Genomic DNA, 25,553 nt, shown 5'->3' on the forward strand with positions numbered 1-25,553 from the left:
GAATTAGTGCTTCATAAATATTTCTAATGTGTTGGTTCTGCTTCTCTGGAGACCACTGACTAATGCATCTATTCCTTTCTCTGCTTCTCTTTGCCAGATATAACTTACTCTGAATCTTTGAATTTATCATGTCTTTTCTTTTAGGCTAAAACCTTAGCAAAACCTTGCTTTGTGAGTTTAATGTTTTTAAAAGGCCATTTCACTGCTTTGGATCTTCTTGAACTTAACTTTTCACTCCATAGTATATTGATAAACTTTTTTATATATATATATCATGAGATTGTAAACAGATTTTTACATAACTGATTTATATACTAAGTGTGTCAGCTCCTGATGTGCATGATATCATTTAATATTCATTACAGCCCTGTCACATTAAGGGGGAACCACTTTTTACTCTAGCAATCTTGGTGGGCCTCATCTCTGAGTAGCTCATTCTTTATTCTTTCATATTCATGTTTTAAAGATGAGGTGAGAATAATTTTTATGAGATTCTATAAATTAGGATAGGTGAAGTTTGATTTTTGTCCCCCAATCTAAGAGTCTAGTCTCAGGATTTCCTACCTCTGCTCAGTAGAGCCATAAGCAGCTCTCTGCTCTCTCCATACTGATCTGTGCTTAATAATCCTCTGCCATGTGTCCTTTGAGAAATGTTTCAAAGGTCCCAGCTCCAATGCCAGATATCCTGCCTTAAGTATTGAGGTGTCTTGAGTTCCATTGGTTTACTTGAACCCCTTGACTGCCTGAAGAGTCCACTTGAGAAGCCAGGGGGAGTTGGTGGAGATGGATCATCAACCAAGATTTCATCCCCTCTGCTAAGTGTCTAGTTTGGAGTGTCAGTTATAGATACTTCAAGGTAGTTTGGTATTTCTGTTGCATAGAAGTTTCTAGGGCTCCTAGCTCACCCAAAGGCCTGAGTTATCCATCTGACCCCAAATTGAACCTTTGTAGTGCCAAAGGTCGAAATTGGACACAGGTGTCTTAGCTCATTACCTAGTGCCATTAAGTTCTGCTTAGATTTCTGGAAGGCAGAAACCAGTGTGCGCTGGAGAAAGGCTGGTTTCTGACCTCCTATAGACATGTTCCTTCTCAACCAGCTTCTATGAGATCCTGGACTCAGAAACCACCCAACTATTTGTCAGAAACCACCCGACTTTTCACACCAAAAATAGGAGAGAGCTCTGAACGTTACTGCAGATTACTTTTTACTATGAAAGAACAAGGCAAGGAGGTGAGCTAAGAAGTAGGGCCTGTTTCTGTGCATTTGTCTCTGATATTTAGACACTTTTAGAAGGAATATCTGTTTGTTCACTTTGGCTACCATATTGAAGGCCCCATCTGAGGACCAACCTGGGTTTTTCTCTGACTGAAAGGGAACTAGGTCATTAATTAGAGGAAGAAGAGGGAAGTTTGGGGGGAACTTTGCTCATTACACACAGACACAGACACACAGAAACCCACATGCAAAGGGCAATCTTGGATAACTTCTCATATTCAAGTCATAAACAAAGAGAAAAGATGGATGGATCTTCAAATATATCTAGTGGCAACCACTCCCAAAGGTCCCGTTCTAAGTTCTATTCTGGGTAGAGGATCACTATTCTAAGGAGTCAAACCAAAAGCACAAGGCTTGATTATGCTTCCAAAGTTACAGGAACCTGGCTGGGCTCTATTCTTTCCACTCTCCTTTGGTTTTAAACTTTAAATGTTTGTTTTATAGGAATAACTGTTTATAGCAGGTCACTCCATGTCATCTCACAGCATGTTCTTGTATATGTACATATTGGCCCATTCAGGACAATAGGCCAATTAAAAGCTCAAAGAAAAATGGCCTTTGATTTTTGGTCAGTTTTCTCAAGTTGACTTAAACTGCTATAAACCAATAAAGTACTGATTCTAATTCTCCTTTGAGCCCATTGCTTTTGATATTTTTGTATAGCCCATACCACATGAAAACATCTCATGTGATTCATTAATACTTTCTCAGGTGCAGTAGTCATGAGAATTTCCCTTAGTACCATCATTTCTCTCAACACAGACTTCCTATTTTTCACTGAATTCTCAATATCTTTTGATGTTTTTCCGGCTCAAAGCTTTATAGTTCTCAATTTGTTATACTCATTTGTTGTTGCTCTTGTCTCTCATAACCTTCACCCCAATTCATATTTCCAATGACTTTTCAAGGTTTTTTTTCCTAATAATTTTTGTATCCTTTTATTCTAGAAAATAAGTCATCTGCTTCTGTAAAATGTGCACCACAATGCTTCCATACCCAACTCCACTATATCATTATAGGGTCTATGACAGGGTTCAAGTGCCCAGTAACTTTCACTTAGACACATGGCATGATCTTATATACAGATTCGAGTTACATCTCACTTGGTCCATGGCATGATTTTATATCCAGATTCATCCAGTTGTACCCAATTTGCCTGCATGGATGCCCTATCAGTTCTCCTAAATCATAGTGAATATCATCTTTTTTGACCCTAAACACTCACTGAATAACCCTTTCCAGTAAAGAGAGTAGGAATTCCTTTCACTTTAATTATCAGCTCCTACCTGCTTTTCCAATCCTATATCCTCTTGACTACTTGTGCTCAACTATACTGTGCTTTGGCTACCAAATTATCTAGAGACTTTCAAATATGCTAACCTATTTATATTTTCTTCTTTCTCTTTTTCTAAAATGCCATTTTTCCTTGTCAATGCCATTTCTGGGTATTTGTCAGTCTTGGTATTTTCAATATCCACTTATATCATGCCAGTCTCCTCTCTGCAAAACTTTTGATTTTCATCCCTTTTTCCTTGTTTATTGAGAGAGGTTCTCTAGCATTTCTCAGGACCTGGGATTGACTTCCAGTGATGCTCATATAGGCAGTATGTGTCTGATGATTCAGCACTAGGTCACATTGATATGGTATTACTCAGTCCAGTAGTTCTAGGAGAGAATCACCAACCCAGCAGTGGTTGGAAAGTTGTATGGATAATTATGATAATAATAATAATAATAATAATAGAACTTGGAAACTTGCACATATCAGGTATGTACTCTGCTCCAGCTCCTGTAGCTATCTAAGACTCTGATTCTCATACTCATCCTTTTATTCTATTAAAAAGATACTTTATTTTTACCCATCAAGAGACAGAACATTCCACCTTTGCTAGTTGAGAGACAGATGTCCTATTCATCTTTGTCTCCAATATTATGTCTTTGTCCTTAATACATAGAGGAAAGCATTTGATCCATCAATCATAATAGCTATCCCAACCTCTATACATTTTTGTCATAAGCTCATTTAAATAATAAGCAGGGGCCAGAGTGGTAGTAGTGTGTAGGACATTTGCCTTGCTTGTGGCTAAGCCAGATTTAATCCCTGGCATCCCCTCTGGTCTCTTTTGTACTGCCAGAAGTAATTTCTGAGAGCAGAGCCAGATGTAACACCTGTCTGAGCATTACCAAAGACAAAAACAAAAAAAAAATCACTTAATAATAAAGGCATCAAAAAAGTCTTTTAGTTTCTATATTATATGAAAGTTTCAAAATTTATTCACATCTATTATTTCAACTTATTTTCATAAATAACTTTTTTAGGCAGGCAGGATAGATAATATCTGCATTTTGAGATAAGAAAACTGAGGGTCATAGAGGGGAAATAAGTTGCCGAAAGCTACAAGCAAGTAAGGAATGCAGCCATTAATTGAACCCAGAAAAGTATCCTGATAGGCAGTGGGAGGTCAAAGATAAGAGATAGCACAGTCTAAACCCTGCTCAGGATCTCTCTTCTTCCTGTATCACTGAACATGATAGTCCCAGCTGAACATGATAGTCCCAGCCACTCAGGGTCCTTGTCTAAGGGAAACCAGTTAGGTAGGCATAGTGGGGCAGATGGCTGTGCGTTTCATAATAATTCTGAATCTGTGCCTATTTCTTTCTCCTTTCTGTCCCTAACAAAGATAGCAATTGTCATATAAGCACCAGAAAGCTTGGGATCTTTCTTTTCCAAATGAAGTCCTAATTCCAGTCCTTTCAATTTAGCACTTGTGAGATTCCATGCTTTAGCTTATTCATGGAACTCTTAGAAAATTGTGTCAGAAACCACTCTTCCCCCTGGGATGGTATCTAATTTTTCTCCTTCCCTTACTTTCAAAAATGATTTCTCATTTACACACTCATTTATATACTCAATAATATGTCTGTTCATCTGTCCTTCCATCTGTTCTTCCATCTGTCTGTCCGTCCATCCATCCATCCATCCATCCATTTTTCAAGTAGATCTTCCTTGAATACAAGAGCCATACACTACCATATATTTCTTTGTCTTTCTCCTCAGCTTCAGATGAGAATTCTATTAAAATTATTTCCAGGTTAATGTCTTTTCTTAAGAAATGCACGTGCATTTTAACAACAGACTTAACTAAAAGAATTTGAAGGTTTTGTAAAGGAATGGTGGAGGTGAAGTCATATGAGGGTAAAAAGTTTATTTCAAAACAATCCTCATATAGGACTAGGAATTGGGGGGTATGTGTTTAATCTCTAATTTCCAGATCCTCAAACCCCAGATCATACTTATCTTTTTTTATTCAATGCCCTAAAAATGAAAGTGACTGCTAACATTCTCAAGCATAATAGTAACAGTTTGTATAGACAGCATTTTTGTTACTTTCTTAACTAAAACTCAGCTCAGATGTTCTGACTGGACATTGCTGTTATTTAAATTCTGAATTTGAGGTGTAAAATATGACAGAAGAACTTCCTGGGCTTTGATTATAGTTGATACTATTTCATAGTAGATTAGAAGATAATAAGGGAATACAAGAACCCCAATTATGTTTGGTCCTGAAATGTTAGTAATTTATGTCCTATGCCCCTGTTTTACACTTCCTTTTTTTTGCCTTATTTCTAAAAAACTTTATTGCCAAAAAACTTCCTGACCATTACTTTTCTATACCATAAGGGACAAATGAAATTAAGAAACTGCTGATTTTCCTCAGAGTTTAATGGAGAACCTTACCTTGCAAAAGCAGTTTAGTGAGAAAAATTTTGTAGTACATGAAAACAAATAACGTGATCCTTGGTTGGGCTCAAGCGATGTGAAGCCTTTCCAAATAGCCTTTCCCTTCTCACTTGACAAATACAATTTCTGAGATCAGTTATATTTCTTTTTAAGGTGGCAAAATATTTCCTTTCCCAAATTCTACCCTTTGTTATTTTATTCTATCACTTCAAATGTGTGTGTTCTAGAAGTTTTAAAAGGTCAGCCAGTGCCCTCAGATCATGATCGCTCGATACAAATGAGGCACATCATGTGGTATGGTACACATTCAAGAATTCATTTATTTGCTTGCCCTTCTCCCACTCCCCCTGCGTTTAGCAAAATTACTGCTAATTCCCTTTAACTTGTAAAAAGATGCCATGTCATAGAGTTCAGAGCTCTTCAGAGATCTTACAGCAGCTTCAATAAAGATGCAATTTATTTGTGTTTATGCTTGTAGTTAGCTAGCTGCTAGCCATGTGCTAGCCATGCACATGGGTTGAAAATTTTCTCTGCCATGTGAAAGTTCAACTGGACAGAAGAATAGAATTGCTATGACAAACTTGAAGGTGATAGTGATTTCTTCCAGAGCAGCCTTTATGTAGGAGTTCAACTTATTGACTATGACTGCTTGCAGCTCTATGAGTAACTCTGTGAGATAACTCAAGAATCATATGGTATATTTGAATGGGCAGGTCAATCAATCTTATAGACTTAGAAACAAGACTTTTCAGAGTGATCAGACAGTTAATCTGAAAATCCTCTTGTTTATATTTAAACTGCTAGTGACAACCAGAAATTAACTTTTTTTTTTTTGTTTCAGCAACTCTGTTTTTAATATTTCCTGAGCACTAGTAAAAAGATCTTCAAACTTCTCTTTTCCATCTAGATTTGCAATGATGGATGTCTGGCTATTTTTTTTTTTTTTGCACACTTGCTTAACTTCATCTGGTAATTGGGAAGCAAAATCAGTAGCTTTGACATTGTATTTGGAATGGAAGCTCTTAAGGGTATCTGATATCATCTTGATCAGGTTGATGATCTTCAAGTTCATGATATTTCACCATCCAGATGTCCATATGCTGATGAAAATATTCTTTGCAATGAACCTTAATGAACTCAACATGCCACTGTAATTCTTGGGAAACTTTTTTAACTTTGTGAACAAGTTTATTTTATTTAAAATCTTCTATATTTTGAGTTTTGGCACCATTTCAGGTGCTGCTCAGGAGTTAATGCTGGCTCTGTGCTCAGGGGTCACTCCTGGTGATGCTTGGGGGATCATATTTGGTGCCAAGGATTGAACCAGGGTTGGTTGCAAGTAAGGCAAGTGTCTTACCTCCTGTACTATCTCTCCAGCCCAGTGAATAAGTTTATTAAATATAAGGAACAGATTTTCTTTCAGGGATTTAAAAAGTCCTGGAATATACTTGTTAAAGATTAAGCTGTTTTTTTGTGGAATTGTACTAATGAGAGCTGTAAAGTTTTTCTCCTTTAAGTATTTAAGTTTTTCTTCTATCTGCTGGATAATGTGTTGAAAAAACCTATGAAGATCACTTAGCATTTCTGTAACCTTCACAGACTGGAGATCATCTAATGCTTTTTGGATATTTTGGGATAAATATACCAGTAGTTCTCCCCACTCCAATGTTCTATTTCCCTGGTTCAATAAAACAGATTTAATTTGTAGGAACTCAGTGAATTCAGATTTTTCCATCAGGTCTTGAAAATAGAAAAATACTAATTTTAATCCACTAAGTATCTCTGAATGGGCCCGAGACAGTACCTTCCCTACTTCCCTCATGGCCATCGTAGAGAGCTCATCTCCAGTATATGTTCCATTGTTTCCCAGGAGCTGGAATCTGGTGAACTTCAGGAAGTTGATGAGTGACTCAATAACATACTTGACTGTCACACTGTATTTCTGAATAGCTCCTATTAAGCTCTCATGCACTTTACTGTGGAGTCTCTGAATATCAGCTTGACCTTCCAGAGCCAACAGTTCCTGGTAGAGATTCTGGGTCTTGTCTTTCCACTGCTGGCAGATTTCAGTGGTATCTCTGGCTACTCTCTGGAGTCCAGTGTCAACCTTACCAATCTGTCTCTTGGCCCCTTGATAGGCCCTCTCAGCAGTGTTTTTCAAACTTCTTTTCAGCTTTAAATAAGCAACTCTCAGATCCAATCCTGTGTATTTCTGGTGGTACCCATTAATATAGTCATAAAAGGTTTCTGTGGCCTTGGGCACTTTATTTCTTAGAGACTGTAGTAATTTGGAAGCTTCATCCCAGTTCACTTTCATCTGAGAATTTTCAGATTCATGGTACCTGAATATGCTGAGTGTTTTATTTGGAGTAGACTAAAATCAGCAAGAAAGGGGTTAAAACAAAAACACGTTATTAATTTTTATGACTATATAATGAACTATTTTAAACCTTTATTCTATTTATTATGAGTAAACACTAAATAAAAGTATGCATGCTATTTTCATAGTAACATTCATTAAAGTGAAAGTATTTACCTTGGGAGGACTGAAGATTATAGGCAATAAGAGTAAAAGAAGAAAACAGGGGTAAGACCAAATATAGTAAGAAAAAGTATCAAAAAGGACATCTATCATCTATGTAGCATTATACCAATTTCAGGACTCATTCATACTTAAACTCAGGATAAACTCTAGTAAGAAAAAGTAATAGTTTCTCATCTGCTAATAAAATATTTGATTTAGTCTTAATAGGGCTTGTTAAATGTGAGAGAGAATGTTATTTTGAAGCTGGGGTTGGAAAGATAGCACAGCTAACCTGGATTTGATCCCCAACAACCCATATGGTTCCCCAAATCTGCCAGAAGTAATTTCTGAGTGCAGATCCAGGAATAATCCTTGAAAACTTCCTGGTGTGGCCACAAAACAAAAAAACAAACAAAAAGGGATATCGAAGCCATGAATCACTGTCTGGAAAACATACTTAGAATATTTCAGATTTTGTCCATAATAAAAGGTTTCTAAATTTATTGGTCTATAAATCAATAAATATTTTGAACAAAATAAAAACCTATTTTAAGAAAAAAACCCATTAAGCCCCTCCATACAAACTCCCTTATTGTACCTACTGCTTCCCTTGAATCTTTTCAGTGATTCTTGAGGTATGGCAGAATCTTTCACTTGGGAAAAGCTGATGTCCCTCAACTTCATAGGTTTGCCACAGAGTAATAAAGCAATAATGCTAACAATGGCTAGTGTTAATTGAGTAGTTGAAATAAAAAATTCCTGTTACTTTTTGGAGAAGAGTTACTCAGAACCTAAGTTCAACACAACTCTTTTGAGAAAGTCTTAAGGGAGACTGTATACTGAATTAAATTTATCTTCCTAAATTTGACTTGCTCTTAAGGTCTGAACCCATTCAAGGGGACTCACCTGAGGGTGGTAGTAGATATGCCATTTTAAGATATCATCATTGTCATCCACTTCCATAGTCACAATGCCAATAGCTGGTGAGGCCACTGAAGAAGAGAGGCTGTTCTCACTTGATTGGTAGTGTAGATGGACATCTGTGAATTTTGGACTAGTGATGTCAAAATGAACATCTGCTATCCAGTCCCTGAAGGCAGAAGATAAACCACAGTGAAAGGAGGATGATGATAGTCAACAACACAATGTCTTTAAAAAGGATGGAATGACCATCAGTGTAACATACCCAAGTCCTTTATATTTCCCATTTTCCTTGTATTCTGCTTTGAAGTCATGGTGAACAAGTGATCCATTAGACTGGTAGACTAATGCACCATTTTCAATTTTGTATGTTTTCATAACTGTAGTAAAAGATTTTATATTTAATTATGTTAATAGCAATAGGATATAACTATTTTCATTATGAAAATAAAGCACTTTGTCTTTACAAAATGCCTTACTTTTTGAAATATGCACACCACAATTTAAAAACTAAATAGAAGATGAGATTGGTCTCAAAATGATTACAGAATAAACTTTTCTTCCAAATTATCCCACTTGAATGTCTGTAATTATTTTATAGGAGGGCTTATGCATGTGATAGTAACATGCCGCCTCTGTCAGAACAGTTGTGCCTCTAGTCTTATCTAAAGGCATAATTATTTATTTATAACTCTCATTAAAACATGTAATGACTAGAAGAGGAGTTAGAATATTTACTTACCATTTAGGTCATATTCCAGGAACTGAAGGCTTGAACTACAGGTGGATTCCAGAAATGTCTCAACATGATCACCTTTGTTCTTCAAACCAGCACCCCAACTAGCACTATATAAGGGAGAGGCCACCATAAAACGTGCTGTAAGGGTTCCGAAGGAAGGAATAGAAATTCCAGCTGGTACAGAAAACTTAATGGGAGGAATTTCAATGGTTTGTTCAGGTATAATGGTGGTTGGCAATTCAAATTCTGCAATCTTTCTGGTGGCCTCATCTAGATTCCAATTAATTGCGCCAAATGAAATTCTTTTTGGAAGACTGAACTTAGACATAGTTAACTGAGATTCACTCATGGTAATCTCAAAAAAGGGAACTGAGGAATCTTCTGGTTCAATATATTGTGTTAACACAACAACTTTGGGGAATGTTACTTTGGGTAATATTGGTATGTTGATATCAAATGGCAAAGCACTTAGATTCTTGTAGATTTCCATTTCACTGAGGTCAATTGCATAGGAGGGAAACTGGAAATTTGTAAATGGAACTTGAAATGTTGGTGTAACAAGAACTGAATTTAAGTGATTTTGTCTCAGTCCAGATATAATGTACTTATCAACAAGTTCTTGAACAGGGACAGAGAAAAGATGGCTATTGGGATTTTTGGTGTATACAAGAGAAGTTGAACTACGGAGATACTGTTTCCTATCAATGCTGCTGGTTACAGTCAGTTTTAGGAGATCCCATAAGCTTTTGTCATAAACTGGTAGGACAAAATCATTAAGAAAACCTAGGTACCCTTCTAAGGAACTAGCTATACTAATACGTATCTTTTCTTGGTCATTGGAAAGCTGTAACTTGTTTTGTACAAGTCCAGAATGAATCTGGACCTCACTCTTCCAGTGGACTTTCTGGTTCTGAGTGTCAGCATTCAGAGACAGTTCCTGGACAAGGGAATTAATATTAAGGAGAGGATTAAGTTGACTTGCATGGACCTGAACAAGGGCTGACATTTTCCATGGGGAGAGTTCAAGGGTGGCTTTGCTTGCATGATCTCCAAATGTTAAAACGAGGTCCATCAACTGCAACTGATTTTTTGTATTGTGTTCCCATACGGCATATATGTGTCGGAAAGTGGCTTCTCCAGCAAAATTTTCTTTTACTTCAAAGTTCCAGATACCATCGACTTTAGAAGCTCCTTGCAGCTTCACTGCAGATCGAGCACTCTTGGAATTCAAATAAGCACTGACATCACTGGCAATAATTCCAAAATATGCCTGTGAAAGGACTGAACCATTGATATCTCCTTTGATAGATGATTCCACGGAAAAGTAAGAGGTAGGCTTTTCTAAATGGAACTTGTGGTCAAATGTCCCAATAGCAGTAGAATGCAGACTTGGGGAATTGAAATCATACTTTAATTCAATGGCTGAAGAAATGGCATGTTTTGACCTAGTATTTCCATTAAGTTCTTGTGTGAAATTCATTGTCAAAATCGGAAGATGGATTTTTGCAGTTGTCTTTACTGATGCTTCCATGTTTTTCTTAAGTAAGCTAATGGTACTGTCATGCTTGCCTTCAATATATTCATTGTTTAGAGACAAAGCTGTGGCTAATTTCAATCCTCTTTTTCTGGTCAAACTTGAGGTGCCTTCTAATTTGTACTGCAGTGCATCAATAACAGAAGAAGAGGACATGATGACACGAGCAACAATATCTGTTTGGTTATAAAGTCCAGCATTGGCACTTAGTGCGATGACACTTGATTTAAAAGAAAAGTCATATGTAATATTTCCCAGAGCTGGAATGAAAATATTCCTTGGCATACTCAATACTTCAAATTCTGGAAGAGAAAGCTCAAGGGAATACTTAGGGACTTGAAGGGCTGGTAGTTCTAGAAATGGCAAAGCTAAAGTATATGAGGGCACAAAGAAGCCAGAACCCAGGATGGTAAAGTTGGGGGTGCTGATCGCTTTTGGGATCACATAGCCAAATGGAAGCATCTCTACTGTGAACGGAGATGTTTCAATATTGATAACTGGGATGGTATATCCTGGAATTTGAAAAGTCCTTTGTTGTTTGGTTAGAGAATTTTCAACATTATAATCATGTAACTTAATTCTTGCTTCATTATAGGATTCAGTAACAAAAACTAATGCCTTGTCTCTGACATGATCAACTTGTCTGAGAAAGGAATTGATATTATGATTAAAGAATAAATAAAGCATATCCAAAGGAAGTGGGATGGGATGCTTGTCTTTGTTTTTCTTATACTGAGCATTTACACTTAAGTCAAATGATTGCTTTGTTGTTTTTAAGAATTTCTTCAAGCCTGTTTTTTCCCAGATGGAGAAATCTTTCACCTGAGGAGTTTTGAGCATTGTATAAGGTAGAGTCATTTCAGGGATTGTTAAAGGAATATTTAAGAAATCCAGGTTGGCTTCCCCATTTATTCCAATGTGGGACTCTATGCTGTACTCATTATTTCCAGCAGAGATATTTTGATTATATTTGTATTGATTAAATCTGGCACTTGCGAGCCAACTTGTTTGCTGAGCACTAGAATTCAGAAACAGTGCGTAATTATTCAGAAAATCTATCTTTCCTGTTAGTTTTAGTGGAAAGTTCACTTTCAGATTCCCTTCATTGTTCGTGGTGGTAGTCATCTCAAAGGGTTGTGCTGAAAAGAAAAGATAATTTTTCAAAGTTCCACTCACTTTTCCACTTAAATGAGCATCATGGCTGCCAGTTATCAATGCTTTCTTTTCTCCAAATAGTGCTGTGCCTTCAGCAGTTAGAACACTGCGGCCCAGGTGCTGGGATTCAACTTGTGATTGAATTTTAAATTCAGAAAAATTAAGAAATGCGCACTCGTAATTCAAACTTTGGTTTACTCTGAGATGTTTGCTACTGATCTCATTGGATAATCCAAAGGAAATGCTGGGTCCTTCCAAAGTGAAATTGATTTGTGATCTTTGTGTTCCCTCATCTGAGAATCGGGGACAAGCCCATTTCCATGACCCTGTCCCAGAAGATGTCCATTCTATATGTCCAACTTCCAACAAGGTATTTATTTCATTACGAAGGTCAGCTTGACTGGAGAATTCCACTTTGGGGATATTCAACTTGTGGGAGTACTTCGTATTGCTGTACAGGGTAAGCTGGTTGTTAATTTTCAGCATGAGACCATTTCTAAACTCCAAGGTATTTTTTTCTGTGCGCAAAGCAGCCACAGTGTTCAATGTCCCTTTAACAACATTTCCCCCAAATTGCACTTCACTGTCATGCTCTGTTTTCAGGTACTTGTGGGAGAATCTCACAGATTCCTTCAGAACTAGTGGATTCATTTTTAGGTCTAAAAGTTGAGCGTTTGCTTGAAAATAAAAATTGAGAAACTCTATTTTGGACACTCCTTTGGCAGCGATGAAAGCTGCTATCTCTGAGTTGTTGACCGAAGAAGTTACATTTTGAACATTAGCATTCACATCTAATGTGAAAACGGAAGACTGGATTTTCAAAATACCATAGAGTTTGCCAAAAGCAGGCACTTCAATTTTGTGTGAGATGCGCGGAAGCTGGAATTCTGGGATGTGAAGTTCTGGAACTTGATAATCTCTTAGGTTAAGATTTGAAATGATGAATTCTGGAACTGTGAATTCAGGTAAAGTTATATTTGGAAGAGTGATGCTGTCAAGAATGACGTTCATTCCCTTTAGATCTCTCAGGTACACTTCTGGAACTGGCCACTGCAACTCACTGCTCAACATTTGGTCAATGGTTCTGATGATCTTTCTTTTTATTTCTACCAAGTCAATTGTATAGGAAGGAACGTGGAAGGTTCGGAGGACAGTAAATTCAGGCGTGGAAAACCTGGATGGGATTTTTATCTCTTTCAGTTTTTTGAAGTTTACCTGAAATGATGGAATCTTCAGATCTGTCAGAGGTACTATGAAGTCAGGAGTCTGATATGTAGCTTCCTGAAGGGCACGCAGATTGACTTCAAAGGCAGGCATGGTTCCAAAGGTGGTCTGAATTTCAGGAACAGTGAATCCTTGTTCTATTAATGCTGTTAAGTTTTCAGCCCAACTGTGGATAGAATACTGTTCTGCAAAATCATTCAGGTTTTTAGCAGCAAGATTCCACCAGTCAGTAATGTAAGTGACAAATGTGCTGTACCCCTGACTTATCAGAGACAGATATCGCTGACCTTCCTTCTGAATGTCGATTTCATATATTCGATCTCTTACATCTTCTAGTGTCTCTTGAAACTTCTCCTGCATGTAAATGAAAGATGCTGAACTCAAAGTCTCCTGTAACCAATCCAAAAAAAAAGTTATTTTGGTGTTCTTTAGATTCTCCAGATAGAGCGAGACCATAGCCTTCATCTCTTCTACAAACAGTGTCAGTGCCTTGGTTTTCTGTGGAAGTTCCAGTGCCTGGATTTCATCATTGATTCTCTGAGTCACCTCACGTATTTTGTTATTGGTTTCTTCTACAAACTGGTTGTAATCAAATGAATTTAATTTCTTTAGCAACGTAGCAAGGAATTTGTTTACTTCTTCAGTGAACTTTTTAAATGACAATGCTTTAAGCTTCTGGGTAACATCATCAATAAAACCAACTAATTTCTCAAAGTAAACTTTTATCTCAACTCGTTGTAAGGTGTTGCTTAGTCTCTGAATAGTCTCTTTCAACTTATATTGGGGGAACAACTCTATCAATTTATCTATTAAAACCTGGATATGTTTATCAATTTCAAACAACTTAATTATCTTATGACATATGACTTTGAAAGCATTAATTTTCTCTACTACCTTAGGACTTTCAATAAGACTTTTAACACGGTATTGGACATAGTCAATAATTTCCTTTATTTTTTGAAATGGAATTGTAGTTCTCAACCACTCCAAAAGCACTCTGACATCAACAGTCTCAATCTGTTCTTTTAACTTTTCAACAAGGTGCTTGGTGTCTATATTCTGAATCTGTGTCTTGAATTGCTGCAATTTGTCTTGTAATTGGATTCTGATTTGATACCTAGTATCCATCATTTGAACCCAAGATGCAATACTATTTCCAATTTTGTTTAAATCAATCTTTTCAATGAAAAAGTATATGTCATTAATTATGTTTACTACATTTCCTTTGATATGATAATGTTCATCAATAATTTTCAATTTTTCAATGATTTGATCAATGATCTTAGCAATAGCAATTTTTAAATCATCTAAGTCATAATTATCTTTAATATACTGATCAAATTGTATCACATAGGTTTGTAGCTGAGATAGTATTTCATTAAGGTTGATTTTGGCATTGTTCAATGCCATTTTTAGATCATTTTCTGTAATTCCATAAGATTTTGTAAAAGCAGCTAGATTCTCCTTGGCATGTGAAACTTGTAGCTCCCAACTGGAAGCATCCATATAGTCATTAACTTGCTGTGGCAGTTTGTTCATAGCATCTCTGTATTTCCTCATGAATTGATTAATATTAGTATGTTTCAATTGTCTCTGAATGGTTTCCAGTGCAGTTATCATTACCATTCGATTTTTCTCAAAATATTCTGGCATGTTTTTTAAAAATGGGAGGCTGATGGTGTGCACATCTTGGTTTTTATCATATTTTACAGAAGCCACAACAGCAAATTCTTGGGGCTGATCAATAGAATCCCTTATCTCTAAAACATCAATTACGTTGACAGGTTCTCTGTGTAAAAATGGCACTTCAATGGGTGAATCCATCATGGTGAAGTCAACTAGGCCTTGCCCATTAAATTCAATACCCACTTTGTCTTTAGTATTATAAACATCAATGTCCTGGCTGTATTCATTTTTGTTCAATTGGGTCTTGAGTTTCCAGGTGCTTGTCTGTTCAGCCAGAGTAAGCAATACACTGACTTTGTGATCAAGAGCAGTGTTAATGCTGTTCCTGGATACATGATGGTGACTTGTGGAGCCTTTGTAATCATGAGTCAGAGAAAGGGCAAGAGGTTCTACTTTGAAGAGGAATTTGTTATACAACTTCCCAGTGTGATTTCCCCAGAGAACCAGTTTCCCATCACCATTTGTATGTGAACTGATGGTCATTTTAAATGGGGCCATTGTAGAATGGAAAGCATTGCTGAAATGCAGTGATTCTGAATTATAATTAGTATTGGTGTCAACTGCTAATGCCAGTCCAGCGATGTCTGTGTTGAGCTGATGGCTAAACTCAGTATCACCCATTTTTGCTTCAGTGTTTGCATTATAATTTGCCAATAAGTCAGCATAAGAAATGGCATAGTTGTGTTTTATTTCATTATTTTGGTAGGCTCCTCTTACAAACCCACTCATACTCAGCTTCAGGAGTTCTAGCCGTAATTTTCCATGGTTGGTCAAATTTAGAGCATTGAATTTCAAGTCATTGTTTAAAGTAGTTATAAGAGAAAGGGGTTGAAGATGAAAATTAAAGTTTTGTTTATAAAACTTGTCAGAACTGTAAATATTATCAAGTTTTGAAGAGAAATCTATTGATAATCCTGCAATGTTCAGATTGTTGGAATGGTCAAGTTTCATTTCACCATATGAGCCCATCATATCATTTGAAAGCTTGAGTCCCTCTTGATTAAGTTTGAAGTTGAAAATATTTTTGCTGTCCATATCCAAAATCATTGCTTGATATACACTTCCCAGTGAGATCTCTGTGAGGGCAGCTCTCCCATCTAGAGTGAACATTGCATTGTGTTCCCTGTAGCGGCCATTTGCTGTTAATTTCATAGATGCTCCAGAGAGACTGAGGGCTGTGTTCATTTCATTTTCCAGAACTAGGGGACTATACATCACATTGGTAGTTGCACTGGTAGATAATCCATCTTGGCCAATCTTTAGTGTTGCTTTGTGGGCACCACGGTGAACTGTGTCTGTGCCCAAGATGTCAGCATTTAATTCAAGACCTTGTGCAGTTAGTGATCCAGAAAGTAGGGTAAAGAATCTCAGCAACTTGTAATCAGCCTGATACTCAGAGCGTAGTAATACATTTCGTCTAGAAAAGGTTAGATCCACTTTGTTGGACGTGACAAGACCCTCAAATTTTCCACTGGTGTCAGAGTTAAGAGTAAGCTCATAGTTCTCATATTTAAGGGATGCACTATTTTTAATGAGGCCATCTTGAAGATCCGAGGTGGAAGTGAGGGCAAAGGTTCCATCTTTGTAGATCCCTGTCACATGGCTGTTGCCCTGGATGTAGGTGGAATTAAACGTCAGGTTGGACTCTCCATCAATCTGGCCAGTGGTAGAATCTCTTTGGTAAGTCAGACCGTATTCTCCTTTACCATAGAATGAAGAGACCTGAAGTTGCCCATCAATTTTGACTTCTTTAATGTACAAATGTTGTTTCTTTTTGGAGTCCAAATGTACTGAAGCAGACATCTGTGGACCCAAGGCACTGGATGAATGGAACCTCAACAAGCATTTTGAGGCTGGGTTATTTCCGAATTTTGCTACATGACTGAATTTAATCGTAGAATCCAGAAATTTGTGGTGCAGAGACCCATCACATGTCAATGTGATTGTATTCTTGTGGTCATAAGTTGCTTCTCCAGATCCTATCATAAAAATGAAAACATATTTGTTAAATAAGGAAATATATTTTCAGAGAAATTTATAGGTTAAAAATATCTGAATAACAAATTCCTACTGATAAGAGTCAGGCTTTTTTTTTTTTTGCTATCAAAATGGGTTTATTCAAAATAGCAGTTTAAAAAGTACACTGTGAAATAAAGCACATGTAACCAATCTGGGTCAGTTTTGCAACAGTCTCCAATATCTTAACTCAAGTATGTAGTTTAATAGCAAAAGGAATCATGCAGGGTACCTTTTCTGCTCTTTACTACTTTTGCTGGGCTCCCTTTTGTACCTTTTGCTCATATACTATACCTATCACTAACCCCTTTCTTTATACTATAATAGCTCATCTCTGTTTTCTCTGCTACAGTAGAAAGCTTTGTATATTTAATATAGTTATATATGTATGCTGAATATGAATTTTTATCAGTTGAAAAATTGGATAGACTGCCACATGACATGGAGTACATATAAGAAAGGCCAAGTTTTTCTCATCATAAAAGTGACTATCTTATCAAAATGTATAATTAATTCACCCAGTACAACTCTTCTTCCAAGCCTGACTTACCTTGCACACTGTAAGACAGAAAGTCCAATACAGATTTGGCCTTCATGTGATAGTGGGACTGAAGGCTCAAGTGGTCTTTGCTGGTGTTGCCACCAGTGTAGGAGGCAGACCAGTTGTACAAGTTGCTGTAGATGTTGGTGGAGAGGTCAAGAACACCCAAAAGGGGCACCTGTAGTTGATACAACTTTGGAATGGTGAAAGGGGGGATTTGGAACTCTTGAGGTGGCAAGTAGAATCCCACAGACTTGAGGTTGAGGGCAGGTGTCCGAATAGTCTCTAACATCTTCAGATCTTTAGAGGATTTGCCACCAAAAGGCAGAGGAATGTCAATTTTCAAGGTGTTTTTGTTCAAGGTATATTTGATTCGGCCATCACTGAAATGACATATATTCCCAAAATCAGACACTAAAAACTCATAATTGTTTGCTAATTGACCTTCAAAGCAAGTGCATATATTTCTTCCTCAAATGCACACTGTACTTTTCTTCATGCAGTTCTCTATGCATACCTATTAATTGTATGCTTGTTATTTCTTTGCTTTTACTTCTAATGATCAAACACTCAAGTCCATTCAAATACCATTCTAAGGAATAGCTAGGTAAATAATTTATTTAATAGTGACACAACTCATCCCACTAATCTCAAAGAACATGCCATTTTTCTTATATAATTAGTACTTGGTTCCTGATTAGTTAGTAATCAAGTTAGTTAATAAGCAAATCATCTGTTTTTGTCTTTTGGGGGGGCACACCCTGTGATGCTCAGGGGTTACCCCTGGCTATGCACTCAGAAATCATTCCTGGCTTGGGGGAATGCCGGGGGATTGAACTGAGGTCCATCCTAGATTGGCTGCGTGCAAGTCAAATGCCCAACCGCTGTGCTTTTCGCTCTGACCCTAAGCAAATTATCTTCCTGAGAGGAAGAATTACACTTCTTCTGGTTTTAAAAATATTTTTACTGTGCCTACTTTAATAGTTCATTTCAAAGGACACCAGATAAATATTTTAAACTAAGATGAGTAACAATGTGCAGAAAAAAAATCAATGGATTTGGCAATCAATCATTTCGGATTTAGTAGTCACAGATGGGTGGCAAATTTAATGAACTTGCCTCTCTGAGTAGAAAAATATCAGTTCTTTATGATGACTTCATGGAGAGAACATTGCATTACAAGTGAGAAAAAGATACCTAAAAACATCTTACAATCTTTTCAGCACTGCACATGTACCATGGTTATTATAACCCATGAGTAGAAAAGGATGTCCGAATTTAAATGCCAACAAATAACTGCTCATTACTCCAACAGGGAGTGGAGCTGTCTATCAAACTTTTGGCATGCAGCAGGGAGGTTTCAGAAGATACTCTATGTTGCATGGTTCTGTCCTTTTACAGCACAGCAGCAAGAAAACATTAATAAAGTGAGAGGTTTCTGGGCTCTTTGAAGCTATCACTTTCCATGTGGGTGCTCTATTCCACTTGGCTGCTAGCATAAACCTATATGGCATGGGTCACTTGTTTGTGTAAGTCTGAAGATAAAACAGCTAATAGTGTGTCTAGAAAAGACTAAATACTCTTCAGATCATGCTCTGATTATTTTCTGAATCCTTATTCTAAGGCAAAACTTTATGAGTGCTTCTATAAATAAATGACAAAGCAGTTTGGAATTTGACCTCCTCTTGATGATGAGGTCATCTGGCTGAAATGAAATGTTTCTTTAGAAAGTTGTCTTCATGCAATGCTCAATGACTCAATAACCCTTTGAATGTAACAGTAAACTTCTAGAAAGAAGTCCTTTAGTCACTCATATTTAGGAGTAACTCTTGATCCTGAGAAAAGGGAGATTTCACTGGAAATGCCAAAAGAGGGGATGGATTTCCAAGACAGGTTGTAGTGAGTAAAACTGGGTGAAAGTTTTGCAATTGCTCAGTTAATTTATTAGGATTTTTTATAAGATGGATTGGCACTCACATTCTGACTCATGCTTAGCAATGTGAAATGCTACAGCATTTATACTGTAGTATAGATCTTCAAATGTTTAAATACTTTCTCATAAAATGTTAATTAAAGCAAACATCTGAATCATGCCAAGTCAAATCTTTCATTTATTTGACAGAAATCAAGACACTTTTCTGATTTTATTTATATTTTACCTTTTCAAGAAGAGATTATCTGGAAGGTGGATGGCTGGCAATTTTATGTTCTGAAGATACAACTCTTTGAGGTCACTGAGGCGATCCTGCATATTCTGGGAATAGGGAAGATTCTTGGATACACTCTCAAGCCATGTGTTTGTTGCCTGTAAATAAAAGAAATAAATAAATAAGATAAAGTCTTAAAGAATGGGTCTGAAAGGGCCTTCGAGCTACAGTTAATATTTATAAGTAAAATATAATAAGAATAAGTAGGATAATGCCCTAACAATAAAAAAATAAATGACAGAAATTTAGGAAGTTGAATGGCCAGCTATTGATCACCTCTTGTGTTCTATACAAGAAATTTTTTTTAATGCTGCAAACTTTCTTTGGTGTCCTGAATTGTCCTTTGATATCTTAGACACAAAGATCACTTAGCAGGATTCACTTGGTATTTACTCCACACGGCTTTGGGTAACTCTGCCCTCATGACTGTTTCTTTTCCAACTTCAAATATTCTCCTTCACCTAACTCAGGATTGAGGGTGTAATTAGCACTTGGAACCATGTATTTAATGACTGACTGATTTGTACTTACAACTATTAATTTAGAACCCATGTGCCGGAAAGTCATGTCAGTCTGAGGAAGTCTCTGATCCAAGACACCATTGGCATACATTTGCAAGCTTTTAGGATAACCAGAGAGATCCACCGGGAAATTGGAAATGACTTTTCTGGTATCCACATTGGTGCCTGTGTTCCATTCAAATTCAAGCTTCTCTTCATCTGAAAATGAGTATGTGTAATGAGGGTTTAGTGAACTCAGATCAACATTCTCCCCATGTCCCCTACCCTCCCCCCCCAGTTTGGACTCAGCACGGTCAATAGAAGTACAGACCATAGCGCCAGGCCATTTTTTTGGAGATTGTTGAACCATAAGCTGTAGCAGATGAGTCAATTTGTAGGAGTAGTTTTGCGGGAGACCACAGGGTGTGGATTTCACTTCTGGCTTCTGCTTGCAAACGGGGTATGGAAATCACACCTTTGATTTTGCCTTCTTCCTTCCTATCACAGCTAAAGAAAAATGAGTTGACATCAACCTCTTTGTCCATTCCAAGGAGATGCATGAGTTACACTAAAGTTTTATTTGTAGTTATAAAAATGCGACACACCAGGGATCAGAATGATAGCATTGTGGGTAGGGTACTTTCTATGCATATGGCTGACCTGGGTTAAATCTCCCATACTCCATATGGTCCCTTGAGCCCCACCAAAAGTGATCTGTGAACACAGAACCAGGAATAAGCCCCGAGCACAGCTAGGCATGACCCCCAAACAAGAATAAATAAATGACTTAGAGAAATAATCTTAGATTAACCCCAGTAACTTCTGAAGTTAATAACAGCACAAATTTGAGATCTTTCCAGAGAAATATGGGTAAAATAGAAGTTTAAAAAAATCTCTTAATAGCCTGCCCTACCATTTACTATCTTTAAGCCTTTACTTAACTCTGCTGAGCCACTATTTCTATATCTATAAGCTAAAGGATACTTATAAATATATTAGAATTTATTGAGGATTTATTATTTCTTTCAAGCACTCAGAATTATGCTGGAGGAAGAGTAAGTGCTAAGTGCAGAATAGAAGGTACCACTGAGGAAGTACAGAAAATCAGACTGTTGGTCGGGGGACTCTTTCCCTCTACTCTCTTTCATGGTATTTATCCTGTTTCAATCAACTCTGAAGCTGAAGAGAAGGTAGATAATGTTACAGTTCAGGTCATCAGTCACTCATGACTAGCAATCCTCCCATTTCCTTACCTGAGGTGGCCTATGAGAGTGACTTCTGTGATTTTCTTGTTCTGAATGTCCAGGGTGAGCTTATAAGATGACTGTCCCTCACCAGATTCATCATTTATTCTGAGGATTGTCCCAAGGTCAACATCAAAATCTGGAATTTGGATTTCACTGGACAGAGTTGTCTTCTGCCGGTTATACCTGAACATCACAAAAGCGCCATTTTCCTGCAGATCTGAGACTGTACAAAAGAATTAGACATATAAATTCCGATGCTATATTTAGAAAAAAAAGAAAAGAAAATGTGGAGAAAACACAAGGTATTTAAATGAAAAGAAGTCTTGGGAGTTTAATTTACCTAATGGTAAAGTGAGTTCCTGACCTAGTAATATTCCTACATTTGAAGAATATGCAAGTATAGATTGGTTGCTTATCATATGCTGGTACTGCTCTTGGTACTGGAATTCCTACCTTTATAGAATTTACATTGTAGTGGCTGAGAGTGCACAGAAAATAAATAAGTTAACGATTTATGCCAGAAGGTAATATGCATAATGGGGCAGTTCCTACCCTGCCAAAGCCATGCCAGCTGCACGTACAATCTACATTTGCCACTTTGCCAATAGCACAACTTCACCACTCTTCCAGTGATCTCTGCAGAGATGCCTAATTGGCCCAAATTCCAGATATGCCTTGATATTATCAAGACTTTGTCAGAGTTACCCTCCTCTCACCTCACAGAAGACCTGGCAGCTGTAACCATGGCCCACAGCTATCAATATGTTGGCCATAGGCCAGATCCATAGTCTCATTCTATTCTCAAAATCTGCAAAAATTCATGGGTAAATTGGCCCCATAAGTTGAAAACTGGGGCAATCTTTGAAGGAAGGGGGCCAAGTCTCTGCCTTGCCAATGCCTTGCCAGCTACACCTACAACCCACAATTGCTATTTTGCTAATGGCCCAACTTCTATAAAACACTTTACCATTGATCTCTGTAGATATGTCTAACATACACAAACTCCTGGTATGGCAGTATTTGGACTGAAATCACCTCCAAGACTTTGCTGTTGAGTGCAGGCACCTCCCCCCAACCTTCTCATACTTTCAAAAGGTCTGTCAGCCAGAACTATGGCCCATAGATGCCACCATGTCAGCCATAGTTATTATAATTCCTGGATCATGCAGCCACACATACAGTTGTGTGACAACTCCCACTTTTTCAATACTGTCACCCCAGTAGAAACACATAAAATTAGGTATCCAAGTGGCTTGGAAGCCACCTAATGTTAAGAAACAAAACAGATAACAGAAAGATCAACTAGCAACAAATAGTTTAGTAAACCTTCTATCAATGACTTAATGACCTCATTGTAAGATATAATAATTTTCACAAGTTTTTTTGCTGTACTTTTTAAAACTAGTTTTATTACCACTCACCTAGAAACAAGCAATACAAAGTATATTATTTTGTGTCTGTCAAGGGGGACAGGCAGGTTTGGGAGTGGGTGGAAATTTATGGACTATCCTGGGAAATGTGGGAGAGAATTTTACACTTTTGGTGGGATTGATGTTGAACAAAGAATGGCAAAAATAAATGTATTAGGCTCAACTGTATAAACAACAGTGTTTAAATAAAATAATTAAAATGTTTAAAGGTAATGTGTATTATAAAGTAAACATGGAGAGATGATAGAGACAAAAAGGGACAGAAGACGTGATGGTCAGAAAAGTTTGATGAGTAGGGTTGAAAGTTGAATAAAGACAGGGAATGAGCCATGCCACTGTGTGTGTATGTGTGTGTGTGTGTGTGTGTGTGTGTGTGTGTGTGCGTGCATATTTTTCCAACAGAGAGAACTGGATATGCAAAGTTTCCATAGAAAACAACATAGGAACAAGAAGGCATTAGGGTTCTTGTGAATTGGGCAGATGTGACACCACTACACTAATCTCCATTTAGACATCTAGCCTGCCCCCTCACCACCCACTTTCTGTTTTTCTGGTTCTCCACATTTGCTCTCTTTGACAAAGATTCCTGGTTTCCTTCCATGTAAAGCTAGATATCACTTTATATCTCCTATAAAGTTGTTACAGAAATTTTCCTCACCATATACATGTTTTCTCTAGTCTAATTCATAAAACATCTTCCAGCATGAACATCTGAATTTTCCCAGTCACTAAAACCTGTTCCCATAGTACCACTTTCTATCTGAGCTCCAGATTTTAGCAGTTCAGATCAAGATGAAGTTTATCCTGTGATCTTGTTTTCTCTTTTATAAAAACCTCTGCTGTATCAGCAAACCCTTTCAGTCTTATCTTCAGAATATCCGAAGAATCAAGGGCCAGAGTGACAGTATAATTTTCTTTGTACATAGCTGACTCAGGTATAATATTTGTCTCGTCATACAGTTCCCAAACCCTGACAGGAGTTATACCTGAACACAGAGGCAGGAGTATGCCCCAAGAACATACTTGGCCCTGTGTGTGACCTTGGAATAACAATAAAATCACCAGATTCTGATGGTCAACTCTACTTTCTCTATATGCTTGAAGCCTACCACCTCTTGTTGGATTTATGGTCATAACCTCCATTTTTGTTTTGATATGCTTTTGTCACTTTAAAGTATTTTCCTCAATATACACATTACCCAAACCATGAAAAGTCTCTGGAAGCTTCTTTTTTATAATAAGGAAAATCTATACAAGAAAAACCTACCACAAGTAAAACAAGACCATCCATCTCCTCCTACATACTCTACACCTACACCATTTACTTTTCTCATGCTCTTGAATCTTTAGTTATTTTCTTCACTAGGCTCAGTGACTAGTTAGAATTTAAAGTCCTGTGTGTCAGGCAGACTTTTCTTTATTCTTCAATTATGACAACTTTTCTGGCTTTCTTTCTAGAAGGGAACTTGCTTCCTTTTTTTCCGAACAAGGCATCCATGTGCATGTCTATGACCTTCACAGCTAGTGAGCCCTTAACTTATACCATTCTTTCCTTGTGTTTTCTATCCTCCTACCTCCTCAGTGTCTTTTTTTTAATATTTCCTTTATGAGTGATGCTTTGGGTGCTCATTTCAACTGACACTATCTTTCTCTATCCTCTTCTCATCCCGCAGCTCACTGTTGATAACATTGCCTTTGCCTCTCTCTGTTCTGACAGCAGTACCGACAAGACATTCAGCATATTTTCTTCTTAGATTGTTTACTGGGGATTCATAAGGGTAGAGACATTCTAGTCTCAGAATAGGCCTGACACTTATTAGGCATGCAATAAATATCTGTTAAACATTTAATAAACTATGTTTTTCATGGGAGGCCTTGTCCTGAGACACAAAGCTATAGAAGATATAGAAGAATTGTCTGGATACTTGCCTTCTGCCTGAGTTACAAGCTTAAGTGTATCGACCAAGGCTTCACCCTCTCTTTGGAGTTCATAGGTTGCACTGGCAGAATACTGTCTGACCTCTCCAGTTGGCTTCAGCTCCAGGACAAAGCTAGAGACATGATAATGTGTACAGGGCATAACTTTAGAAACTGCAGGGAGGATAAAGACACACTCCCCCACTCCTAGCCAAACCGCCACAATTGAGAGAAAAATATAGTTATTATTTTAATATTATCTCCTGTCATTACTAATAAAGATCTCAAGGATCACTTCTAGTCCCTCTCAGTCCAAGGAAGGGCCAATGGCAGAATTCCCAGGGTTCCTGGACAAAAAGCAGGAGTTGGACATTTGTCTCCAGCAATAAAAATGGGAGTGTGATTTGAAGACAGAAAGTTCTCAAGCTTGACAGCTTTGAACTCATCATTGGGCTCAGGAAAATTAGAACAATGAGTCTCAAGGTCAAGAAACATGGACACTGAACTAGGAGAAAACCACTAATCTGGGCCATGATCTGATCATGTGATGAATGACGGAAAAAAAAAAAGTGGTAGCATCTACAAAGAGATGCTTCAAAGGAATGATTCTCAGTGGAAATGGGATAGCTTTCTGGAAAGCTTAGTTTTAGTATTTTTTTTTTTTTTTTGTGGTTTTTGGGTCACACCCGGCAGTGCTCAGGGGTTACTCCTGGCTCCAGGCTCAGAAATCGCTCCTGGCAGGAACGGGGGACCATATGGGACGCTGGGATTCGAACCGATGACCTCCTGCATGAAAGGCAAACGCCTTACCTCCATGCTATCTCTCCGGCCCCAGTTTTAGTATTTTTTGAACTAAAACCTTTGGAGGATTTAGCTCAAAAACTGGCTTTTCAC

The 25,553-nt window shown here is 37.5% G+C and overlaps 1 protein-coding gene and 1 pseudogene across 1 annotated transcript in view; both read right to left on the bottom strand.

The window, feature by feature from the left end:
- Positions 1-5,313: 5,313 nt before the first annotated feature.
- LOC126024411 (apolipoprotein B-100-like) lies at positions 5,314-6,129 on the bottom strand (annotated as a pseudogene).
- APOB (apolipoprotein B) overlaps positions 6,080-25,553 on the bottom strand; it is a 38,094-nt gene continuing 18,620 nt past the window's right edge. Inside the window, exons 16-25 of the mRNA XM_049784666.1 lie at positions 24,672-24,793; positions 21,319-21,535; positions 20,397-20,572; positions 20,097-20,284; positions 19,518-19,663; positions 17,368-17,741; positions 9,206-16,780; positions 8,729-8,843; positions 8,449-8,632; positions 6,080-7,392 (exon numbers count right to left, since the gene is read on the bottom strand). Of these exons, the coding sequence (XP_049640623.1) occupies positions 6,262-7,392; positions 8,449-8,632; positions 8,729-8,843; positions 9,206-16,780; positions 17,368-17,741; positions 19,518-19,663; positions 20,097-20,284; positions 20,397-20,572; positions 21,319-21,535; positions 24,672-24,793 (10,228 nt within the window). The 3' untranslated portion in view covers positions 6,080-6,261. The remainder of the gene's footprint in view (positions 7,393-8,448; positions 8,633-8,728; positions 8,844-9,205; positions 16,781-17,367; positions 17,742-19,517; positions 19,664-20,096; positions 20,285-20,396; positions 20,573-21,318; positions 21,536-24,671; positions 24,794-25,553) is intronic.

Source organism: Suncus etruscus, chromosome 12 (genome assembly GCF_024139225.1).
Source record: "Suncus etruscus isolate mSunEtr1 chromosome 12, mSunEtr1.pri.cur, whole genome shotgun sequence".
Classification (NCBI taxonomy): domain Eukaryota; kingdom Metazoa; phylum Chordata; class Mammalia; order Eulipotyphla; family Soricidae; genus Suncus; species Suncus etruscus.